Below are 20,654 nucleotides of genomic sequence, written 5' to 3'. Positions count from 1 at the left end.
CATGCTCGACACGTATTGTCAGTCATTCTGAATGTAGAGTCACAGTGAAGATGACAGAGGAGAGCTAGACCGTGGTAGGTAGATCTGTCTTCAGCTCTGTCGCCAACTGAGACCCCCGGGGCAACTGTCGTAAGGGCCTCAGTTTTCCTCATCTGCAAAAAGAGGTTGGAGCCGACAAACCCAGACATCTCTCCCAAGTCTGGCCGCCTCTGATTTTGCAAGATGCACCCTAGGACTCTAGAAGGTGGGGTTGTGGGGGTGGCTGGCTTCCGCAGTCCCAGGGTGATAGGCTTTCAAAGCAGTTGTGGCTCCGTGATGAACCTGACACCAGCGCTTGAACTTGGCAAGGCCGCGGGCCAGCCCCTTCCAGGCAACTCACAACTTGCAGGGGCTGCTGGAAGTTTCGGGGTGGGGTGGGGGGGTGTGTGTGTGCAGCGAGCTCATTTGCAAAAGGACCCAGTCCTCTCTGGACAGGGGAGGGCAATGCAGTCACAGCGACATCAACGCCTGCATTCTTCTGGAAGCCAGTGGGAGGGGTTACTTCTCTGCACAACTATTCCAATCTTTTCCTTCTTGGGTCAGACTCCTTTCTGCTTCACAGAAACCACTATTGTACAGGAGACACACGCGCATCATTCCAAGGGCCACGCGCTTCGGGGCCCAGTCTGTGAAAAACACTGCGCAAGTTATCTTTTAAAAAGCCCAGGCGTCTTTAGCGCTTAAGGGGCCCCCGATCTCCGGGCCCGGGGGTCGGGGGCCGCGCGGGCTGGCGGGGCCGGGGTCGGCAGCCACGCCGGCGGGCGGGGCCCGCAGGTCCTCCGGCGCCGCTGGCGCTCTAGCCGGGCCCCTAGCGGGCGGCGCCTCTCTAGCCGGCCGCCGTCTCTATGGCCGGCGCTTCCGGTGGCGGGACGCGGGGCCGCGCACGCGGGAAGAGCCTGCCCAGCGCCCCTGCCCGACCCCCGCCCGCGCCGTCCCCCCGCCCCGGCGCGCCCACCGCCTGGGCGCCGGTGGCCGCGAGGCTCCGGCCCGAGGAGGTGGGTGGTCGCCGGCCGCGTGCAGGGCGCGGGCCCGGCTCCCCTGCGGGGTGCGCGCGGTGGACCGGCCCGTATTGGAGGCGACCGGCCGCGGGCGAGTCCATTCTGGGGGGCGGGAGGAGCTGCGGGTCTGGGGGCGCTGGGGGTCTGGGGGGGCGCCCTGCGCGTTGAGCCGGCCGGGCCTGGGGGGCTGCGCTGCTCGGTGCCGTGGCGCCCGGTGCAGCGCCCAGGGCGGATGTCGGGTGGGGGGGTGGTGTCAGCACTTCTTGGGGCAGGCCGGGCCCCCAGATCTGGGCCCGGCCCCCAAGGACTGGGCCCAGGCCCCGGAGCCCGGCCGGTGGGCTCCTGGGTGGAGGAGATCGGACGCATGCCCGGCGTAGCGCGCCCATCCGGGGGCACCATCAGCGGCCGTACTTCCTACCCACCTCTCTCCCTCTCAAATCCAGATCCCCAGCGCGCCCTGCGTCTGCGCGCCCACCCAGGAGTTTCGGGGGGTACCATTAGGGCTAGGTCAGCATGGCAGAAACCCTGGAGTTCAACGACGTGTATCAGGAGGTGAAGGGCTCCATGGTGAGGAGGGCCCCGCGGAGGGAGGGGAGCAGCACCTGCAGGGCCACTGGCCGTGCACATGCTCTGAATGGGCATGCTGGTTTGGAAAAGGGGTCAGAGTACCCGTGTGTGCTTAGGGTTCCCCCCAGCTGAGAAGCGGTACCAGGGGAAAGGACCAGAATCAGGTCCGCTTGAAGGGCCCCTCAGCTGCAGCCCAGTCTTGGAGCCTGGAACACTCCCTGCAAGGGTTGTGGATGCCTGAGCCAGGATTAGAGCCCAAGGGACCTGGCGGGCTTGTCTCTCTTTACTGGCCCTCAGGGCTCCCCACGGCTGCTGCTGCTCCGGTCTGTGGATATCAGGCGGGCCCAGAAGGGGTGCCGGGTGGGACTGACCCTGGTCTGCTGTGCTGCGGCGTCCCCACGCATGTGGGCCTGTTTCCCCGACAGAATGACGGTCGGCTGAGGCTGAGCCGTCAGGGCATCATCTTTAAGAACAGTAAGACGGGCAAAGTGGACAACATCCAGGCCGGGGAGCTGACGGAAGGCATCTGGCGCCGGGTGGCTCTGGGCCACGGGCTTAAACTGCTTACGAAGAACGGCCACGTCTACAAGTACGACGGCTTCCGGGAATCGGTGAGACACCCTGTTGTCTTGACTGTGTATCTCCTTTAGTTTTAATCTTCTGGAGAGACAGGTGGGGGCCCTTCTTCTGATAACTGTGCGATCGCTGGTTTGGGCTCTTTACAGCAGGACCACTGAAGCCATTAAGCAGTCAATGTTCACTTTTGGGTCATCTCAGGAGATTGTTTGTTCCCTAACTCCAGAAGTTTTTCTACTGTTTGGATTTTCTTTTTTTTTTTGGTGGCTTCTGCCTGTTGCCTTTATCCAGGTTCTGGGTCTTACCTGATGCTTTAGTTTGGGTTTTGTTTTTCCATTGTGGTCTGCGTGCATTAAAGATTTCACTTCATCTTCATTTCCACTTTTGCTAAAGCAATACTTGTTCAAACTCAGAAAAACATTGCAAGACCCATAACTGAGAATGTCAGCCCCTTACTTTATTTTTCCGCCAGCCTGAGAAATAACCCAGAAATAACCTCTTTCAACAGTCTTTTAAACAGTTTTATAGCTGCGACTCTTAAGTCAGCATGGATTTCTGATAAAAGGTATACTGGGACAGTTTCTCAGAAACAGATAATCCCAGAACATCCGTTGGTGTTCAGGCCATCAGGAGTTTACTGGGCTGGTTCTCTTTCCTCTCACTACAGGAGTTTGAGAAACTCTCTGATTTCTTCAAAACTCACTATCGCCTGGAGCTAATGGAGAAGGATCTGTGTGTGAAGGGTTGGAACTGGGGAACCGTGAAGTTTGGTGGTGAGTCCTCCTGGGAGATTTGAGGTTTCAGGGAAGGAGGAAAGATGAAAGATTTCCCCCTTTAACTTTTCTTGCTCTCTTTCTGCCACTGTGTCTGATTTCCTGTCTGTTTCTAAATAATCATGTGTTTATCGGGGACCGACAGTGTGTTAGGCAGCCTGCCTGGTCCCGGGGGTCTGGGATGAACTGACAGCCCCGGGCCCTCTCCGTAAGGAACCTGCAGTCTGGTGGGAGTGCAGTTCATGCTGAGCCAGGGGAAGAGCCTGTGGATGGGTCGTCCGCCTTTTCCCCACAGGGCAGCTGCTTTCCTTCGACATTGGCGACCAGCCGGTCTTCGAGATCCCTCTCAGCAACGTGTCCCAGTGTACCACGGGTAAGAACGAGGTGACACTGGAGTTCCACCAGAACGACGACGCAGAGGTCTCCCTCATGGAGGTGCGCTTCTATGTACCACCCACCCAGGAGGACGGCGTGGACCCCGTGGAGGTGAGGCCTCCCGCGCTGCTGAGCGGCCCTGGACAGCCCCGAGGCCGGCTCCCTGCAGCTTGATGACCTGCATGTGCCTCTCAGGCCTTCGCCCAGAACGTGCTGTCGAAGGCGGACGTGATCCAGGCCACTGGAGACGCCATCTGCATCTTCCGGGAGCTGCAGTGCCTGACGCCCCGAGGCCGCTACGACATCCGCATCTACCCCACCTTCCTGCATCTGCACGGCAAGACCTTTGACTACAAGATCCCTTACACCACGGTGCTGCGGCTCTTCCTGCTGCCCCACAAGGACCAGCGCCAGATGTTCTTTGTGGTCAGCCGGAACCCTCGGGCCCTTGACCCTGGGGCCCGCCGGGGTCTTTGGGAGGCGGATGTCACCCGTGTCCGTCTAGTTCCTTGGCTGGTCCTTGCGGAGCCCTGGCTGGCGCTGAACCCGGTCGGTCCTTCCCCCGCAGATCAGCCTGGACCCCCCCATCAAGCAGGGCCAGACCCGCTACCACTTCCTCATCCTCCTCTTCTCGAAGGACGAGGACATCTCTCTGACACTCAACATGAACGAGTGAGTGAGGCTGTCCCCGGCCTGGGTGGTGGGCGGCGGGTGGGCGGAAGGCCGCAGTGCTCCTGCCTGCATCTTGCTGTTTGCAGGGAGGAGGTGGAGAAGCGCTTCGAGGGGCGGCTCACCAAGAATATGTCGGGATCCCTCTACGAGATGGTCAGCCGGGTCATGAAAGCGCTGGTGAACCGCAAGATCACGGTCCCTGGCAACTTCCAAGGGTGAGCGCGCCGGCCTGGGCTGCTGCCTGCCGGGGAGGCTTGTGCATCGGGGGGCCTGGGCTGCTGCCTGCCGGGGGTTGGGGATGCACTCTCTGGGAATGCAGCCTCGCGGGGGCCTGGGCGGGCTGTCGCTCGAGGGGGCAGCCTCCTGAGGCTTATTCATTGGGGGGCCTGGGGCACGCCGTGTGCCCGCTGCCCCAGCAGCACTGAGCGCACCCCCTCCCCCAGGCACTCAGGGGCCCAGTGCATCACCTGCTCCTACAAGGCCAGCTCGGGGCTGCTGTACCCCCTGGAGCGGGGCTTCATCTACGTCCACAAGCCGCCCGTGCACATCCGCTTCGATGAGATCTCCTTTGTCAACTTCGCCCGTGGGACCACCACCACGCGTTCCTTTGACTTTGAAATTGAGACCAAGCAGGGCACCCAGTATACCTTCAGCAGCATTGAGAGGTGAGTGCCTCTGCCCAGCCCTCCCGGGCACCCTGGTCCCGACCCAGCCTTGTCCACCGGGCGGCCCGGCCTCCCCAGGCCAGGGAGTCTTCTCTGACGTAGAGTTTTTCTTCTGCGGCCTGGCATTTGGCAGTCCCCCTTGGGGTGCTTAGCCCGTGTCAGCTAGTCCATTGCTTGCTTTCTGTACTTAAAAACACCCGACTGCCCCGTGTGTTTGGTACTGGTTCTCCTCCTCTCCCCCACGATGGAAATGCTGTCTCCCTCTTCCGGGAATGAGCTCCGTGCCCGAGAACACAGCAGCTGTTTATCAAATGCTGGCTGGGGGCTACACGTTTCACAGACACGTTCACCCTCAACCTTTATAACAGCCTGAGAAGGATGGGTTACAGGCCAGCAAAACGCCGGGCATGTCCCCCGGCCGCCTCGCCCCCTGCTCCTGCGTGTTGGACAGGCACACACCCCTTCCTGCCTATTCTTCCCCTGAAATCTTAAGATCCTGTAAGTTTCCTTTGAGACCCACGTCCAACTCCTCTGCTTGCCATCCACTGGGGGTCTCTGAGATCCCGGGAGCGATCGTGCTGTCGAGGGTTCGGGCCCCTGGTCCCTGGCGCCCCGCGGAGTGTCAGGACAGCCCGCGGCCCAGCCCACGTCAGCCCTGCCCATCGGGTGACGGACACCTCTCCTCACAGGGAGGAGTACGGCAAGCTCTTCGACTTTGTCAACGCCAAGAAGCTCAACATCAAAAACCGCGGGCTGAAAGAGGTACCTGGGCGTGCACGGGAGGAGCGCCCCTGTTCTCGCTGTCGGGGAAGGGGCCGGGGTTGGCGCGGCTTCTTTTTCACTCTCTCTTCTCTTCTCGCCCTTGTAGAAAAAAGAGGTGCGTGAGACCCTCCCCCTCCGGGTACAGGCTTCCTGGCATGATCTTAGCACAGGCTCCGCAGCCCCCAGGGGCCCCCCGGGGGCCGGGCGCGGGAGGGGCTTGGACTAACCGGGTCGGCAGGGAGTCGGGCAGACGCCCCGCGCTGAGCTGTGTGTGGACACGCGGCCCCGGGGCTCCGGGGGCGGCCGCTCCGAGCTGCTCACAGGCATGGGGATGGCTTCCGCGGGCGCAGGGCGGGGGTGGGGCTGGCCCTGAGCCCCGCGCCCGCCCTGCAGGGCATGAACCCCAGCTACGACGAGTACGCCGACTCGGACGAGGACCAGCACGACGCCTACCTGGAGCGGATGAAGGAGGAGGGCAAGATCCGAGAGGAGCACGCCAACGACAGCAGCGACGACTCGGGCGAGGAGACCGGTGGGCGGGCGGCGGGGCGGGGCGGGGGGCGGGGGTCCCCTGGGCGGGGCGGGGTCCCCGGGGGCGGGGCTCACGCGGCCTGTGCTCTTTTTCAGATGAGTCGTTCAACCCGGGTGAAGAGGAGGAGGACGTGGCAGAGGAGTGAGTCGTGGGTCCACCTGGCGGGGTGAGGGAGTGGCCCGTAAGCTTCGGGGACCAGAATATTTCTGGGCTTCCCAAGTCCCGGAGTTACCTACTGACCGAGGGTAGAAAAGTGACCTCCGGTGAAGTGATACAGGGACACGGTTCGAAAGCTGTCAAGACGCTTTGTAAGCGCAAAGCGCGTCCTGAACCCAGAAAAGGAGAGTGGGGAGAGAGTGGCGGAAGGGGCCGGAGCTTGCCCGCTTCCTGTTTGGGGGTCCTGGGTGTTCAGGCAGTGCATCTCCGTGTCCTCCCCTGTGAGATGGTAGTGTCCATCACCACTTTTTAAAAAAACATTTATTTTTGGCCGCGCTGGGCGTTCCTTGCTGGGTGCAGGCTTTCTCTGGTTGTGGCGAGCAGGGGCTGCTCTACGGCTTTGTCTGCGGGCTTCTCGCTGCAGTGGCCTCTCTTGTTTTGGGGCAGGGGCTCCAGGGCGCGAGGGGCTTCAGGAATTGTGACTCATGGGAATTGTGACTTAGCTGCTCTGCAGCGTGTTGGAATCTTCCCAGACCAGGGATCAAACCTGTGTCCCACCAGGAAGTTCTCTATCGAGACTCTTGATTGCCACTGTCAGGAATCTGACTCAAACTGACTTTCGCGTAAGAGTGAGTTTTACCAGGTCATGTAACCAGATAGTTCAGTGATAGAATTGGGCTGAGGCACCTGAATCCAAAGGCTTCCCTGGTGGCTCAGATGGTAAAGAATCCATCTGCAGTGCGGGAGATGTGGATTCCATCCCTGGGTGGGGACGACTTCCTGGAGAAGTGGATGGCAACCCACTCCAGTTATTTTTGCCTGGAAAAATCCCACGGACAGAGGAGACACAACTTGGTGACTAAACCACCACCACCACGACCTGAATCCAGGTGCTCAAAAGTTGTGAATCTTAATTTTCACTTCTTCTGATTTCCTTATTTTTAGATAGGTTCGCTGCACGCGTTGCTAAATGACCCTGAGCAGCATGGGGCAGGCTCAGTCCTCAGAAGTGCCTCCTTCTCCAGAGCAGCAGTGAATAGTGTGGTTGCCTCCCCTTTCCTGGGTCTGAGTTCTGAGATGTGCTCTGATGGGTCAGAACTAAGCCACGGGACCCCCTCCCCAACCCCAGAGCCTGTGGTTGGGGTGAGCTCCCCCTGAATGGGGCTGGGTGTGAAGGTTCGTGAGCAAACGCTTGTGAAAATGCCTTGGAAATGGCTCTGCACCATGATTCAGGTGTAACGGGGCTCGGTCTTCTGAGGAGTTCCACGTGTGATGGAGAGGACCGCTTATGGGTACTGGGTTGGACTGAGGGTGGTCCCCCCACTTCTTATATGGTAGCTGATTATCTCTTCGTCAAAGACTGCAGGGTTAAAACAGTTAGCTCAGAGGAACCGGTGAAGTGGACCTGGGGCGTGTTCTGGGCAAGATGAGATGGTGGCTTTGACTCCAGGGGCATGAGGTCTGGGTTAGGTCGTGACCCAAGAAAGCCACTGAGGCCCACTGCGTCGTTCGCTTCTCACTGATGGATTCGACGAGGAAGCCGCTGCCACGGCCGGGTGGCGACCGGGCGGTCGAAGGCATGTCAGCGAGAGGAGGACGCGCGCCGCAGCCCTGCTCCATCTCTGTCTGTCTGGGTGGGGGTCTTCGGGCTCGCTGTCCTGTCCTGAGCTGGTGGGGGGCTGTCCTCCACAGGTTTGACAGCAACGCCTCCGCCAGCTCCTCCAGTAATGATGGCGACAGCGACCGGGAAGAGAAGAAACGGAAGCAGCTTAAAAAGGCGAAGATGGCCAAGGACCGCAAGAGCCGCAAGAAGCCCCTCGAGGTGCAGACTCTGCTGGGCAGTGGGGGGAGGCTGTCCTCTTTCCATCCTCCTGCAGCCCCCCATAGGGCCTGCGGACTGGTGCTGCTGGGCCGAGTTTTGTAACCACCGGCGCTGGCCTTGAGGAGGAGCCTGGAGAATTTTCAGTGTGGCCCTTGAGACAATTAGCTTCTGGGAGATCCAAATTGGGAGCAGGCTTCCGTCCCCAGAGCCCAAGGAGGGGGTTCTTCGTGAGCTCAGGCTGGGGTGCAGAGCAGCGGAGGACATGGTCTCCGTCCCTGGGAGGCTCTCCATCTAGCCTGTCGCTGCCCAAGTCTTTTCTCCATTGTGTCCCTCTAAGAAGGAGGTCCAGGTCCTCTCTTGGGGAGAACGTGGAGCTTTGTGGGCAGTAGGTGGCCGACGGCCTATGGGTTCCTACGCAGGTAAAGAAAGGCAAGGACCCCAATGCCCCCAAGAGGCCCATGTCTGCCTACATGCTGTGGCTGAATGCCAGCCGGGAGAAGATCAAGTCGGACCATCCGGGTATCAGCGTCACGGACCTCTCCAAGAAGGCGGGCGAGATCTGGAAGGGAATGTCCAAGGAGAAGAAGGAGGCAAGGGGCCGCGCACACGCGGCGTCGGGAGCCTGGGACCGGACGGAGGCGGGCGGGACCAGGGCAACGGTTCTGTGCTGGTTTTGCCTGCACTGGGGCAGGGGGGGCTCTCATTTTTTTTTTTTTCTGTTTTTTTCATTCCCTGTGTGTGTGTGTGACAGGAGTGGGATCGCAAGGCTGAGGATGCCAGGAGGGAATATGAAAAAGCCATGAAGGAATACGAAGGCGGCCGTGGAGAGTCCTCTAAGAGGTGAGAGTTGGAAACAAAATGACCCAGGAGCTGCTTTTCTGGCAGATATTTTTGCAGTTCCACGTTGAGAATTGGGGTGTTAACAGACACACTTCTGCCTGCAGTAGGGCAGTGCTGCTCAGATCGGGGTAGGCAGTTGCCCAGGTGTGGGGAATGGGCTGGAGTATTTCTGAAGGTAACTTGGGTAAATAGGCTCATTTTCCTAAGAGCCGTATTTTCCTTCAATTTTGTTTCAAGGTGTGGGGGAGATTAAAAATAATCATTATGGAGCGTAATTCACATGAAGTTTTAAAGATAAAGTAACAGACCTTAGGAAGATCCCTTAGAGAAGGAAATGGCAGCGCACTCCAGTATTCTTGCCTGGGAAGTGCCATGGACAGAGGAGCCCGGCGGGCTGCAGTCAGCAGGCTCTCAGAAAGAGTGGGACGGGACTTAGTGACTCAACAGACGTTAAGCATGTTTTGCATATGGGGCTGCTTCAGGCTGTAGCCCTTGATCCTTCCGGTGATTCAGTTATGATGAGCTCCCCTGGGGCGCTCGGGGCTGACACACCTGTCTCTGTATGTTTAGCGAGAGCTGGGGAGTGTGGCTGGGATTGGGAAAGGCCCCGTGAAAACCAGGAGAGGTTCGGCCCTGATGATGTGGGGAACCTGAGGGCCCAGTACCCTCTTCCCTCTTGCTCACCTAGGGACAAGTCCAAGAAGAAGAAAAAAGTCAAGGTGAAGATGGAGAAGAAATCCACACCCTCTCGGAGCTCATCGTCGAAGTCTTCATCAAGGCAGCTGAGCGAGAGCTTCAAGAGCAAAGAGTTTGTGTCCAGTGATGAGAGCTCTTCCGGAGAAAACAAGAGCAAAAAGAAGAGAAGGCGGAGTGAGGTGCGGTGGGGCTTGGGGGGCCGTGGGGCCTGGAAGGGTGGGGGCCGCTGGGCTGGTGGTGGGACAGACAGACATCCTGGACAGAGGGGTAATGAAGGGCAGCGGGTGGGTGGAATCTGTGCTTCTGAAGGCTAACACTGGGGTGCAGGGAGCGGGTAGCCAAGTGGGGGGTCCTTCCCTGAAAAGTTGCTGGGGGCGAGGGTGGCCTGGACTCTGCACCTCTCCCCTGTAAGAGACCTTTGGCTTTCAGGACTCTGAAGAAGAAGAACTAGCCAGTACTCCCCCCAGCTCAGAAGACTCGGCGTCAGGGTCTGATGAATAGAGAGGAAGATTGTGTCTCCTGGAGCTTGCCCCGTCCCAGCCCGAGTCTCCCCACCCGTGTTTTGGTATCCGTTTTCTCCTATGAAATGCAGTCCTTGGATTCTGCGCCATCTGAACAAGCTTTCCTGCTAGCCTGCACTTCCTGGGGCCGCAGGGGAGGTGTCTCACCCTGCGGCTTCAGAAGATGGCTGTTTATAATCCGGGGAGACATCAGGTGGGGGCCAGGGCAGGGCCGGATCCCACCGCGCCCCCTGCCTTCCTGGCCTTTGGGGTACAGCTGCTGCTTGTCCTGTACAAGTTGCCGCAGGCAGGGGTCCTGTGAGGGCAGGTCTGTAGCTCCTAACTGGGGCCTATTTCTACTTTTATTTTGTATTTCTGGTCTGTGAAAAATGAACATTTAATAAAGGGAACTGACTTTGGCAATCACGTCCTTAGGCCTTCTCTCTCACCCCGCTGTATGGCTCTCACTCTTGGTGTTTACTGCACTCATCTGACCCTTCAGCTGGGAAGTGAGTCTCCAGGTACAGCCTGTTCTGTTCCCGGCTGGACAAGCACTGGTTTTCGGTCTCTTCTGGTGGGATGGGCCACCTGAGAGTCTAGAAATGAGAGCTGATCTGATTAGGCAGTCTCTCTCACAGCAGCACTCCATTAGCGAAGCTGAGAGGGCAGCTCCGGCTCCAGCCTTAAGAGTCCAGGGTCTTGGAAGTCTTCAGATAATGGAATCAGGATTGACCAAGCTTCCCCGCAAACGGGGGGAATGGAAACCTGAGCCCGCAGAATTGGGGGGGAAGAGTGCTGTGTGTTGGGGTAGGGGGTGGGGGTGTAGCCTGATAGGGGTTCAGGAAAGGGGTGGAGTATGTGTGAAGGAGGAAAGGGGTATGCGGCATTGTTAACGCTGGGGGAATTTATGTTGGGCGGGGCAGGCATGCCTGCTAAGCCGCTGCAGTCGTGTCCGACCCTCTGCGACCCTGTGTGGACTCCAGCCCGCCAGGCTCCTCTGTCCATGGGACCCTCCAGGCAGGGATACTGGAGAGGGCTGCCGTGCCCCGCTCCAGGGGCCCTCCCTGACAGGGATGTGCCAGCTGGGAACGCGGGGGCAGGCGCCGCAGGAGACGCGCAAGGGTCAGCGGTCATCCCCGCGCGCTGCAGACTGAGCCGGCCCCAGGCGCTGGCCGGGGGGAGCCTCTCCCGCGCGGGCCCCACAAGGCTGCAGCCCGCCGGCCGCTCGGCCCGGGCCGCCTCCTCTCTAGGCCGCCGTCTCGGTGGCCTTCCGCCCCAGAGCCGAGTTGCGTCAGCTTCGCGGGGGTCCGAACCCGGGGCGGGCCCTCGTGGGCCGTGGGCCGCTTTATTTGCATGCGCCCCGGCGAACTCGGCGGCGCGCGGACACTCGCGAGGAGCCCCGACACTCGCGAGGAGCACTGGGGGTGGGGCCCGGCGGGCTGTGGGCGGGGCAGGGGCGGGGCCAGGTGCCCCCGGAGGCGGGTCCGGGGCGGGTCCAGGCCCCCCTGGGGCGGGGCTAGGGGCAGGGCCCGGCGGACTGTGGGCGGGGCCCGCCGCGCCAGGGGCGCCTGGGCTCCGCCCACGGCCCCGCCCGGGCTCCTCCAGGCTCGGTCCCGCGGCGGCGGCGGCGGCAGCGGCTGAGACTGACGACGGGGTGCGGAGCGCGTGCTTGGCGGAGCCGGACCCCGGGGGAGAGCGTGAGTGCGCGGGGGCGGGCCCAGGGCGGGGGCGAGGCACGGGGGCGGTGGGAGCTCTCGCGTCGAGACCACAGCTGAGATTGGGGGCGGGGGGCGGTCACGAGGAAAGTTTGCAGGGGCCGGGGGCCCGGGGGCCGGGGCGTGCGCGCGGGGGCGCAGGGCGCAGGGCCTGGAGCGCGTGCCGGCCGAGCCCGGGAGAGGGGCCGAGGCTGCAGGCGGAGCTCGCGGCGGGCGGAGCCGGCGGAGGGACCCTCGCCCCCTTCTCCCGGGCTGGCCCCCCGCCCCCGGCACGCCCCCGGCCGCCCCAGCCCGCCCCCACCCGGCGCGCGTCCCCGGGCCCCGGTCCGTCCGTCTGCCGGCGGCGCCCCGTCCCTCTAGCGGGGCCTCCGCCGCCCCCTCCTCCATCCCTCCGTCCCCTCCCCCCGGCGGCCGCGGACCCCTGTGCCCGGAGCTCCCCGCCGGGCCCCTCCAGACGGCCCCTCGCCCAGGGCTCTCCCGTCTCGCGGTTGGCCCTCCCTCCTGCGGCAGTGTCCTCTCCGGCCCCAGATCCGGCCGGAGGGAGATCGCAGGGTCGGCGGAGGCGGCCCTGCCTGCGGCGAGGCTTCTTTGGGCCTCCGCCCCGGGGCAGGAGCCGCCTGGTGTCTCCTCTGTGCCCTCAGGGTCCAGCCGGTCTCCGGACTCTTACGCAGGGGGGATGCTTGGAGCCGCTGAGATTTTCACAGCTCTGCTCTCCGGCCCTGGTCACCGGGGTTTTCCGCTGGGCGTCTGAGCTGCTGATGAGCTGCTGAGACCCCGTCCTCAGTTGCTGGGGGGAGGGCGAGCTCTCCCTCTTGTGTGCTACAGCTCCCCGCCCGGCTCAGCCTCCAGGTGAAAGGGTTTTTCGGTTCTGGACCAGCTGGTCTCCATTTCTAACCACCCACACCATGTATCCCTGGTAATAACGTTCAAGGACAAGGAAACAGTCTTGCTTTTTTTTTTTTTAAATTTTATGTTTTCTGCCGCGTGCCCCTCCTCCACGCACACTTGGGCCGGCTGTGAACGTTACTCACCCACCCACAGTGCGCCTGCTGCACCGGACTTGGCTGACCGGACTTGCACGGGCCTGGATGTCTCTTTCCCTCCTGCCTAGTCCCTCCCACCTGGGGAACAAGTTGGGGCAGGGTCAGAAGTGAGAGGTTTTCCCGGAAGTTGGGCACCTGAGGTCCCTTCTTTGGATTTGGTGCTGTCTTGCCAGACCAGCTGGAGTGGGTGACTTTGGGCAAGGCAGGGCCCCTTGCAGGTTGGAGTGGGTTGGGTTGTCCTCAGGGACCCCATGCATGCCAGGTGATAGGAAACATCCCTTTTCCTTTGGAACAGAGGGCTGGGGGCTCTATCAAGGAGGCGGGCCAGTGGTCAGTCCAGGGGTTTCTTGAGGGTGGGATGGCGCTTCAGGATCCAGGATGGGACCTGAAGAGGTGGTGAAGTGTCTGAAGAACAGGTGACAAGACGGGGTTCTTTGGGAGACAAGGCGTGGTCTGCGATGCTGGCAGCCTGTGGTTGGGGGAGAGGACGAGATGGTTTCCAACGGAAGCCTCCTAATAGCAGCCACCGTTTAATGGCCACTTACTGGGTGCTGGGCACTGACCTCAGCATGCATGGATCCTCTGGTGTGAGCCTCTTTTTTTTTTTTTTTTTTAGTTTTGGCCACACCTCCTAGGATGTGGGTTCTCAGTTCGCTGACCAGGGATCGAACCGGTGCTGCCTGCAGTGTGCGGTGGAAGCGCGGAGTCTTAACCACTGTATTAAGTCTCACTGTGTTCTTCATACAGGGAAACAGGTTTAGAGCAGTGAGGAACGTGCCTAAGGTCACAGAGCTGGAAGGCAGGAGATCCACCCAGCATTTGAATCCTGGTGGAGCAGACCCGGAGCTCCAGTTACAGGCTGAGAGGAGGGGCACCCGTTTGGTCTCAGCCATAGGCTGGTGTCACGTGGTTTAAAATCTCTTCCGCAGCCCCCTTGGAAACCCCTCGGGTCAGGCCCAGCTGGTGAGTGATGCCCACATAGCTCCTTCTCTTGGGCTGTGGACCCTCCCACGGTGACGGGCCCAGGAGGGGAGCCCTAGGGAGTTTTGCCCCAAGCCACCCCGCCCCCCGGATGTTCTCTAGCCCGGTCCCATTCTCCCAGCCCCGGGTCTGGGCTGTCTCCTCCTTCCTCTTGGCGAGGCTCTGGAAATCCAGTGGGAGGCCATTGCTATGGCAACAGGACTAGGCCCTGACTTTACCTCATCAAATTCCGAGCCGAAGCCAAAGCGATTGAGAAATTAAAGGAAAAAAAAATGTATTCCAGATGTTTACTTTTTATTCCTTATTTTTCCGTGTTTGGATGAGACGGCTCTGGAGGAGGCGGGAGTCAGGGCAGGGACGTGGAGGGAGGAGGGGGACTGGTGGGGTGGCGGGGAGGGAACCACTCCCAGCGGCAGGCCGGGGAGCGGGAAGGGGAGGCCCGCGGGGCAGGCGGGCAGCGGGGCGGGCCCCAGGTTGGGGAGGAGCGGGTTTTTCCCGTCTCCCGCGAGGTGATTCACTGGGAGATTTCAGACTTGGCAGCCCTCTTGCCCTGGCCTTGAGTCGATCCAGCGAGTGGGGGGCCCCCGGACCCACGGAGTTGGGGGGGGTGCCTTGGGAGCGGTAAGTGGGGTGCCCTGGACAGCTGGCTGGAGGGAGCAGGGGGCGGCTCCTCGGACCTGCAGGACTTTAGGGTTAGGAGACGGACTTGGAGAGCTGGCGGCGGCGGCGGCGGCGGCGGCGGGGGCGGGAGAAGAGGGGAGGACGTGGCCGCGAGGGACCTCCCGTGACCTCCCCCAGCCTCCCTGCTGAAGCGCCCGCTTCCTGTCCCGCACCGGCCTCCGCCAGAAGTCGGAGACTCCCTCTCTGAGCGCGCTGCCAGCGCCCGGCCCTCTGGCTCTCTCTCTGCGCGCTCTTTTTTTTTCCTGGGTCTTCCACCGCCCCTAGCTCACACCCCTCTGCCTCCCACTCCCAGGTCCCCGCATGTGATAGAAGTGTCTGCTCCCAGGGAAGGCGCAGCCATGGCCTCCCCAGCGCCCCGGGAGCCCGACGAGGAGCTGGTATCCGCTGGCTCCGAGCCAGGTACCTGTGGGTGCGGTGTGGAGCGGGCTGGCTGGGAGGGGGGCCGGAGGCCTGAACCCCCATTAGGTCTTGGGGGCTGGTGGGTGAAGGCTGACCTTGTTGGGGAGGGAGGGAGGAGTTTTGAGGACAAGCGGGATGAGCCTGAGAAGTCCTGCACTTTGGTGGAGACCCTTCAGAACTGTCTGAGGTCACAGCTCTCCAGCAGAGAACAAGCTAACCTTGGAGACGATGTGGATCAAATCACGTGTTTGACAGAGGAGGAAACTGAGGCCTGGGCCTGGGGGTGGGGGGGGCGGGGAAGGTCATGCACCTATGCGCTTGAACCCAGGCCTCCTGGCTCCCTGTCTAGATGCCTTTCTTATGCTGAGTGGGTATTAAAGGGTCCTAGTAGCAGGGCTTTAGCCATGAGTAATTCAAGGTCTTTTATTTGGCATTGAAATGCCTTATATAGAAGGTAGGATTCTGGTCTTTTTTTTTTTTTTTTTCTTCTGTAGCAAGATTTCCTTCTGTTTGGCTTAGGTCAATAGTGAGTTTGCGTTCCTGGTCACACAGCAGATGACGGCGGGGAGGTGGCCTGGGTGTGCCCCGGAGGAGGGGGCCAGCAGGGTGGCAGAGTAGGGAAGCTGAGCTGGGAGAACGAGTTTGGTGTGGATGTAGTTTAGCAGAGTGACATGCTCGAGGGAAGGACCAGACTGGGGGAGACGGTGGGCTGACTGCCTGGTGTGGGCAGGCAGGCGTTCATTTATTAGCTCGTTTGCTCAATCTCGTCATTCACTTGGTAAGAATGTGTATTAGGTGTAAAGTGGGTGCAGTGAGAAGAAATAGCTGCCAGCTGGGCCCTTAAATGGCTTTTAACTTGTAAGGGTGACTGGCTAGACATTTCGGGAATTTGGAGATGGGGGAAGATGTTTCTGGGATGTGTCTGGAAAATCCAGGAAGGCTTCCTGGAAGCGGTGACATTTGACTTGTACCTGGAAGGGTGTGGGAACATTCTGAGTCTGTAGGGTGGGAAGTGAAGTTCTGCTTCCTATTCTTTTGACATCGGCTCAACCAGCCCTTCCCTTTTGGTAGGTGACTCTCGGGCCAAACCCCCTGTCAAGCCCAAACCCCGAGCCCTGCCTGCCAAGCCAGCCCTGCCTGCCAAGCCCAGCCTGCTGGTGCCCATTGGGCCTCGGCCTCCCCGGGGTCCTCTGGCCGAGTTGCCTTCTGCCCGGAAGATGAACATGCTGGCGGGACCCCAGCCCTATGGTGGCAACAAACGGCCCCTTCCGTTTGCGCCAAGGCCTGCAGCCGAGGCCCTGGCTGGTGGAGAAGGCACCCGGGAGCCTGGGAGAGAGGAGCCTGGGAAAGAAGAGACACCCCCCTTGACCCCTCCGGCCCGATGCGCTGCCCCTGGGGGCGTGCGCAAGGCGCCCCTCCCCTTCCGCCCGGCCTCCGAGCGCTTTGCTGCACCCACCGTGGAGGAGATCCTGGCCAAGATGGACCAGTCCAGGAAGGAGGGCCCGGCCAGCCCCGACCGCCTCTGGGGCTCCCGCCTCACCTTCAACCACGACGGCAGCTCCAGATACGGTCCCAGGAACTACGGCGTGGCCCCAGGCCCCAGGGACGATGCTGGGACCCTCGCCAGGGAATGGTCCCAGGAGGGGCCCGCGCAGTCTCCTGCTGACTGCCCTGAGGAGCCCAGCAAGAGGTGAGGGGTGGGGGGCTGTGTGTCTGGTTGCAGCCAGCCTGAGGATAGGGTGGATAGTCTCCTGTGAGCTGGCAATCTTCCCTTAGAGGTTAGCTGTGCTGCGTGCGTGGGGGCCAACCCTGGCCAGAGTCTCGAACCATTCCCCCCGCAGACCGAATTAGTGTGTGCTTTATTCTGTGGTCGTTCTCTGTACAGAGTCCGTGTGTTTGTAGCAGGATTCAGATGTATAGCTTGGAAGTTTATTTTCAGTGCTTTTTTAATATCGAGAGCCAAACGCTGCCTCACTTAATTCACAGCCGTCCTGTGTAGTGGAGGGAATATTAGGCCCATTTTAGAGATGAGGAAATTGAGGCTCAAAAGTGACTTTCTTTGGTCCCTTAGCAAGTGACAGACAGAGCTGGGGTTAGAATTAGGATGTCTGACTCCAGTGTGTGCTCTTAGCTGCCGGCCCATGCTGTGGGTGCAGCGGTGTGCCAGGTGCTGGGGGGGGTGGGTGGGTGTGTGTGTCTGTCTGTGTGTGTGCTGGGGTGTGTGTGTGTGGGGGGTGTCTGTGTGTGTGCTGGGATGTGTGTGTGTCTGTGCTGGGGGGTGTGTGTGGTGGGGTGTGTGTGTGTGTGCTGGGATGTGCGTGGGTGTGTCTGTGTGTGTGGGGGTGTCTGTGCTGGGGGGTGTGTGGTGGGGTGTGTGTCTGTGTGTATCTGTGCTGGGGTGTGTATCTGTGTGTCTCTGTGTGTGTGTCTGGGGTGTGTGTATCTGTGCTGGATTGTGTGTGTGTGTCTGGGGTGTGTGTATCTGTGTGTCTGTGTGTGTGTGTGTGTGTGTGTGTGTGTGGAGGGCACCGCCTGGCTATGAAGAGGAGTCTGATGGGAGAGGAAAGCCGTGAACGCCCCTTGACACCAGGCCAGAGGCTGTGAGCGTGCGGGCCGCACAGCTGGGTTGGAGATTGTCGCGTGTGGTACCCACTTTCCCAGAGCCGGTGCCAGCATGTCCTGGGGGCTCCTGACCTGAAAGTGTCCCTGGGCCCCGGGGAGGAGGCTGAGGGTCCCAGCTGCCTGGTCATCCCCAGGGCAGGGATCACCCACGCTGCCTGCCAGCCTCTCCTGTCCCCCTGGGCTCCCGGGAGGCCCACCCTATCCAGGCTGGGTTCCGCCTCCTTCCCCTCGTTTGCTCCCAGCTGGGCTTGAAAGGAGCAACCTCGACCTTGCAAAATCTCTCTGGCCGTCTCCCTCCCCATGCAGTCCTCCAGAAGCTAGGGAGCGGCTGGCTGCCCTCGGGGAGAACCTCAAGGGCCCGGGGGCTTGGTGGTCTTACCGGGAGCCCCGAGGGCGCTGGGCCAGCCACAGGCTCTTCCCAGAGGGTTGGGGGTCTTACCCCCCGTGTGCGGGTGGGGCACACGCACTGTGTCTGGGGTGCTCTCTGGGAGCCGCTGGGGTCTTTGTCCCCTGGGAGGACGTGCCCCCGACGGGAGGAACGTCGGGTGCTGTTCCGGTTGTCGGGCAGACCCCCGATCATCCTCCCTGCTCCACCCGCACCAGGCATCTCTGATCTGTGCCTCCGTCTCCCCTCTTTCTCCCTCGCAGGAAGCCCCCCTCGGACCTGGCCTTCAACGGGGACCTGGCCCAGCCGGCCGTCTCTGAGCCCCCGACTGATGTGAGTGCCCCGCCCGTGACGACGCAGAAACGGGCTGTTTCTGGGCTGGAAGGGTCTCGTCTGCGTGCCTCTCCCACCCCCCTTAGTTTAGCCGGGGAGACAGAAGCTGTGGAGGAGGTTCACCTGACTTGCTGCAGGACTCAGATTTCTCAACATTCAGGCCGCTCTGGCTAAGTGTGGCTGAGGCCCTGAGGCTCCTACAGTGTCCAGGATGACTGCCCTTGACGACCCGCTGTCCCCTGGGCAACCTCGGGAAGGGTGACTGATGTAACCCCGGTCATGACTCTGGCCTAGTAGGCCCCTCCGGTCCCACGTGAGAGGTGCGGACGCCAGGGCTTGAAATGCCAAGTAACTTGCCCAGGGGCTGAAGGCAGGATCCGAGTCCAACACGGTCCCTGGCCAGGTCTGCCCTCTTGCAGAAGAGGGGAGGTGACGTTTCAGGGGGTGTCCTGTTAAAGCCCCTCTGCCCACAGCGTGCTCGGGGGTGGACAATCTGCGTTCCCGAGAAAAGGATGCGAAAGGTGGTCCGTCTTGCTCCAAGAGCCCTTGCTAGCCAGAGGCTGTCCCGTCCAGCAAGGAGAGAGACCTGAGTGTGTGCATTTGTCCAAACGTATTTATCGAGCATCCACTGTGATCCTGGTGCTGGGGAGACAGCTACAGGCAAAGCGTCCGCAGTCCCCCTGCTTCCAGGGAAGCGTGTGTCTGTCGCTCAGTCATGTCCGACTCTTTGTGACTCTGTGGACTGTAGCCCGCCAGGCTCTTCTGTCCACGGGGTTCTCTAGGCAGGAATGTTGGAGCACGTAGCCATTCCCTTCTCTCAGGGAGCTTCCTGACCCAGGGATCGAACCCAGGTCTTCTGCCTTGTAGGCAGATTCTTTACCATCTGAGTCACCAGGGAAGCCCTTGCTCCCGGGGAACGCACCTTCTCACGTGGGCAGACAGACTCCAACATCGGGAACCCTGCGAACCGGCAGACAGGTGGAGCATCAGACAGGCTCCTGGGGCACCTACCTGGACGGTCCCGGGCCAGGGTGACGGGGGAAGGCCTCGCCAGGAAGCGGGGGATGGGGTGAGCTCTTGGATGCTTGGGGAACAGCCGCCTTGGCGGAGGGAGCTGCAGCTACGAAGGATGTGGGCTCCGCCCAGCAAGGAAGCTGGGGTGTCTGGGTCGCAGAGACAGTGGAGCTGGGTGGTGATGGGCCACTCGGGGGGCGCTGGCTTGCAGGAGGGGGAAGAGGCCGTTGAGGGGCTGGAGGAAAGGGGTGACCTTGCTGCAGTTGCAAGGAGTCTCCCATCCCAAGATCTTGGCCGGGGGCCAAGGGCAGTGGCAGGGCCAGTTGGGGGGCTGTTGGAGTCACCCCGATGAGAGACGACGGTGCTGTGGATCCTGGAGGCGGTCCCTGGGGGAGACCGCGGGCGGGGGGGCCTCTGGTGTGAAGGTGGCGTGGACAGGACATGCAGGCAGGCTGATCTGAGGAGAGCGAGTGGAGAATGAAGGATGCTGCTGGGGGTCTCCGGCCCAAGTGATTCGGAGGTTACTTTACTGAGAAGGGGGCCTTTGTAGGGTCGGGAAGACCAGAGGAGCTTGCTTCTGGATCTGTTGAGTTGGAGGTGCCTCGTAGATGTCCAAGGGGGTCAGTGGGGCGTTTGAGTCTGGAGCTGCAGGGACTTGTCTGTGTGCTGTGTGCAGATGGCCAGGAGACAGATGAGGTCCCCCGAGAGCATGGGTGAGATGTGCGAGGGAGCCCAGGAGATGCAGGAAGGAGCGGAGGTGAGCTTGGAGGGAACCCGGCCTGCGCTGAGTGTGGGAGCTCCCTGGGCTGGGGGAGGGATGGGAGGTGGGTGGGCAGTCAGCAATCAGACGGTGTGCCCCGAGAATGGGGGGTCTGGGGGATTGCAGCTGACCTTGGCCAGAGTGGCGGGCATGGCGAAGTGAAGAAGGGAGCCCGTTTGGAGGGGCCTCAGCTGAAGCTGGGCCCAAGGAGCTGAGGTGAGGGGTGCTGAACGCAGAGCCCTGGGTTTCAGGAAAGGGGTGTAGCTGGAGAGACGGGAGGGGTGGATTGCAGAGTGTGTGTGTTTTTTTTTGTAAGCCAGAAGAAATGAGAGCAGTTTGTGTGCTGATGGAAACGATCCAGTAGAGAAGGAAAAAAATCTGTGATGCTGGACAGAGAGAGGAGGGCTTGGCCTGAGCTCTGAGCAGGGACGGCTTGCGATCGAGGCAGGGAGTGGGGTGCCCGGGTCGGGGGTCTCTGAGTCCTCCGGGAGGCCTGGGTGGAGGCAGGGAGGTTTGAGGACAGACCAGATGGGAAAGCATCGCTGGGAGGTGGGGGTGCGCAGAAGGCGGGTGTCGTGGCATTGCTGGGCTGTTCTGGGGCCCGTCTGAGCCCTGGACGGCTGCAGGGAACCCACCATCCCAGCGGCGGGCTCATCTCCAGCTGCCCGGGTGTGGCCCGGAGCTGGGGCAGAGCTGTATTGAATCAGGTTAAACTGTGGGGAGGGAGGGAATACAGGGAGCTGAGTAT

The 20,654-nt window shown here is 61.2% G+C and overlaps 2 protein-coding genes across 7 annotated transcripts in view; both read left to right on the top strand.

Annotated features, from left to right (window-relative positions):
- The first annotated feature begins 877 nt into the window (after positions 1-877).
- On the top strand, positions 878-10,399 carry SSRP1 (structure specific recognition protein 1). Of its 2 annotated transcripts, XM_043913788.1 has the most exons (18): positions 878-1,034; positions 1,481-1,604; positions 2,030-2,215; positions 2,848-2,953; positions 3,249-3,439; positions 3,524-3,754; positions 3,897-4,000; positions 4,087-4,215; positions 4,444-4,665; positions 5,355-5,427; positions 5,534-5,542; positions 5,821-5,959; positions 6,055-6,100; positions 7,808-7,937; positions 8,357-8,527; positions 8,689-8,777; positions 9,466-9,652; positions 9,903-10,399. In XM_043913788.1, exons 2-18 carry the CDS (start codon positions 1,551-1,553, stop codon positions 9,972-9,974), a joined length of 2,139 nt encoding a protein of 712 aa, XP_043769723.1. In that variant the 5' UTR covers positions 878-1,034; positions 1,481-1,550; the 3' UTR covers positions 9,975-10,399. The 2 variants fall into 2 exon arrangements, with proteins under 2 accessions (XP_043769723.1, XP_043769728.1); XM_043913793.1 differs by lacking the exon at positions 5,534-5,542.
- A 1,133-nt stretch (positions 10,400-11,532) lies between these two features.
- TNKS1BP1 (tankyrase 1 binding protein 1) overlaps positions 11,533-20,654 on the top strand; it is a 24,263-nt gene continuing 15,141 nt past the window's right edge. For 2 of the 5 annotated variants that reach the window (XM_043913749.1, XM_043913742.1), the window contains exons 1-5: positions 14,017-14,333; positions 14,686-14,792; positions 15,864-16,482; positions 18,063-18,132; positions 19,823-19,903. In XM_043913749.1, the coding sequence (XP_043769684.1) occupies positions 14,032-14,333; positions 14,686-14,792; positions 15,864-16,482; positions 18,063-18,132; positions 19,823-19,903 (1,179 nt within the window). In that variant the 5' untranslated portion in view covers positions 14,017-14,031. Of the gene's footprint in view, positions 11,671-12,329; positions 12,538-13,478; positions 13,695-14,016; positions 14,334-14,685; positions 14,793-15,863; positions 16,483-18,062; positions 18,133-19,822; positions 19,904-20,654 lie in introns of those variants that run through there. The other 3 variants (XM_043913771.1, XM_043913764.1, XM_043913759.1) reach the window with 3 other exon arrangements.

Source organism: Cervus elaphus, chromosome 1, assembly GCF_910594005.1.
Source record: "Cervus elaphus chromosome 1, mCerEla1.1, whole genome shotgun sequence".
NCBI classification, from domain to species: Eukaryota; Metazoa; Chordata; class Mammalia; order Artiodactyla; family Cervidae; genus Cervus; species Cervus elaphus.
This window is presented reverse-complemented; position numbering and strand designations above follow the sequence as displayed.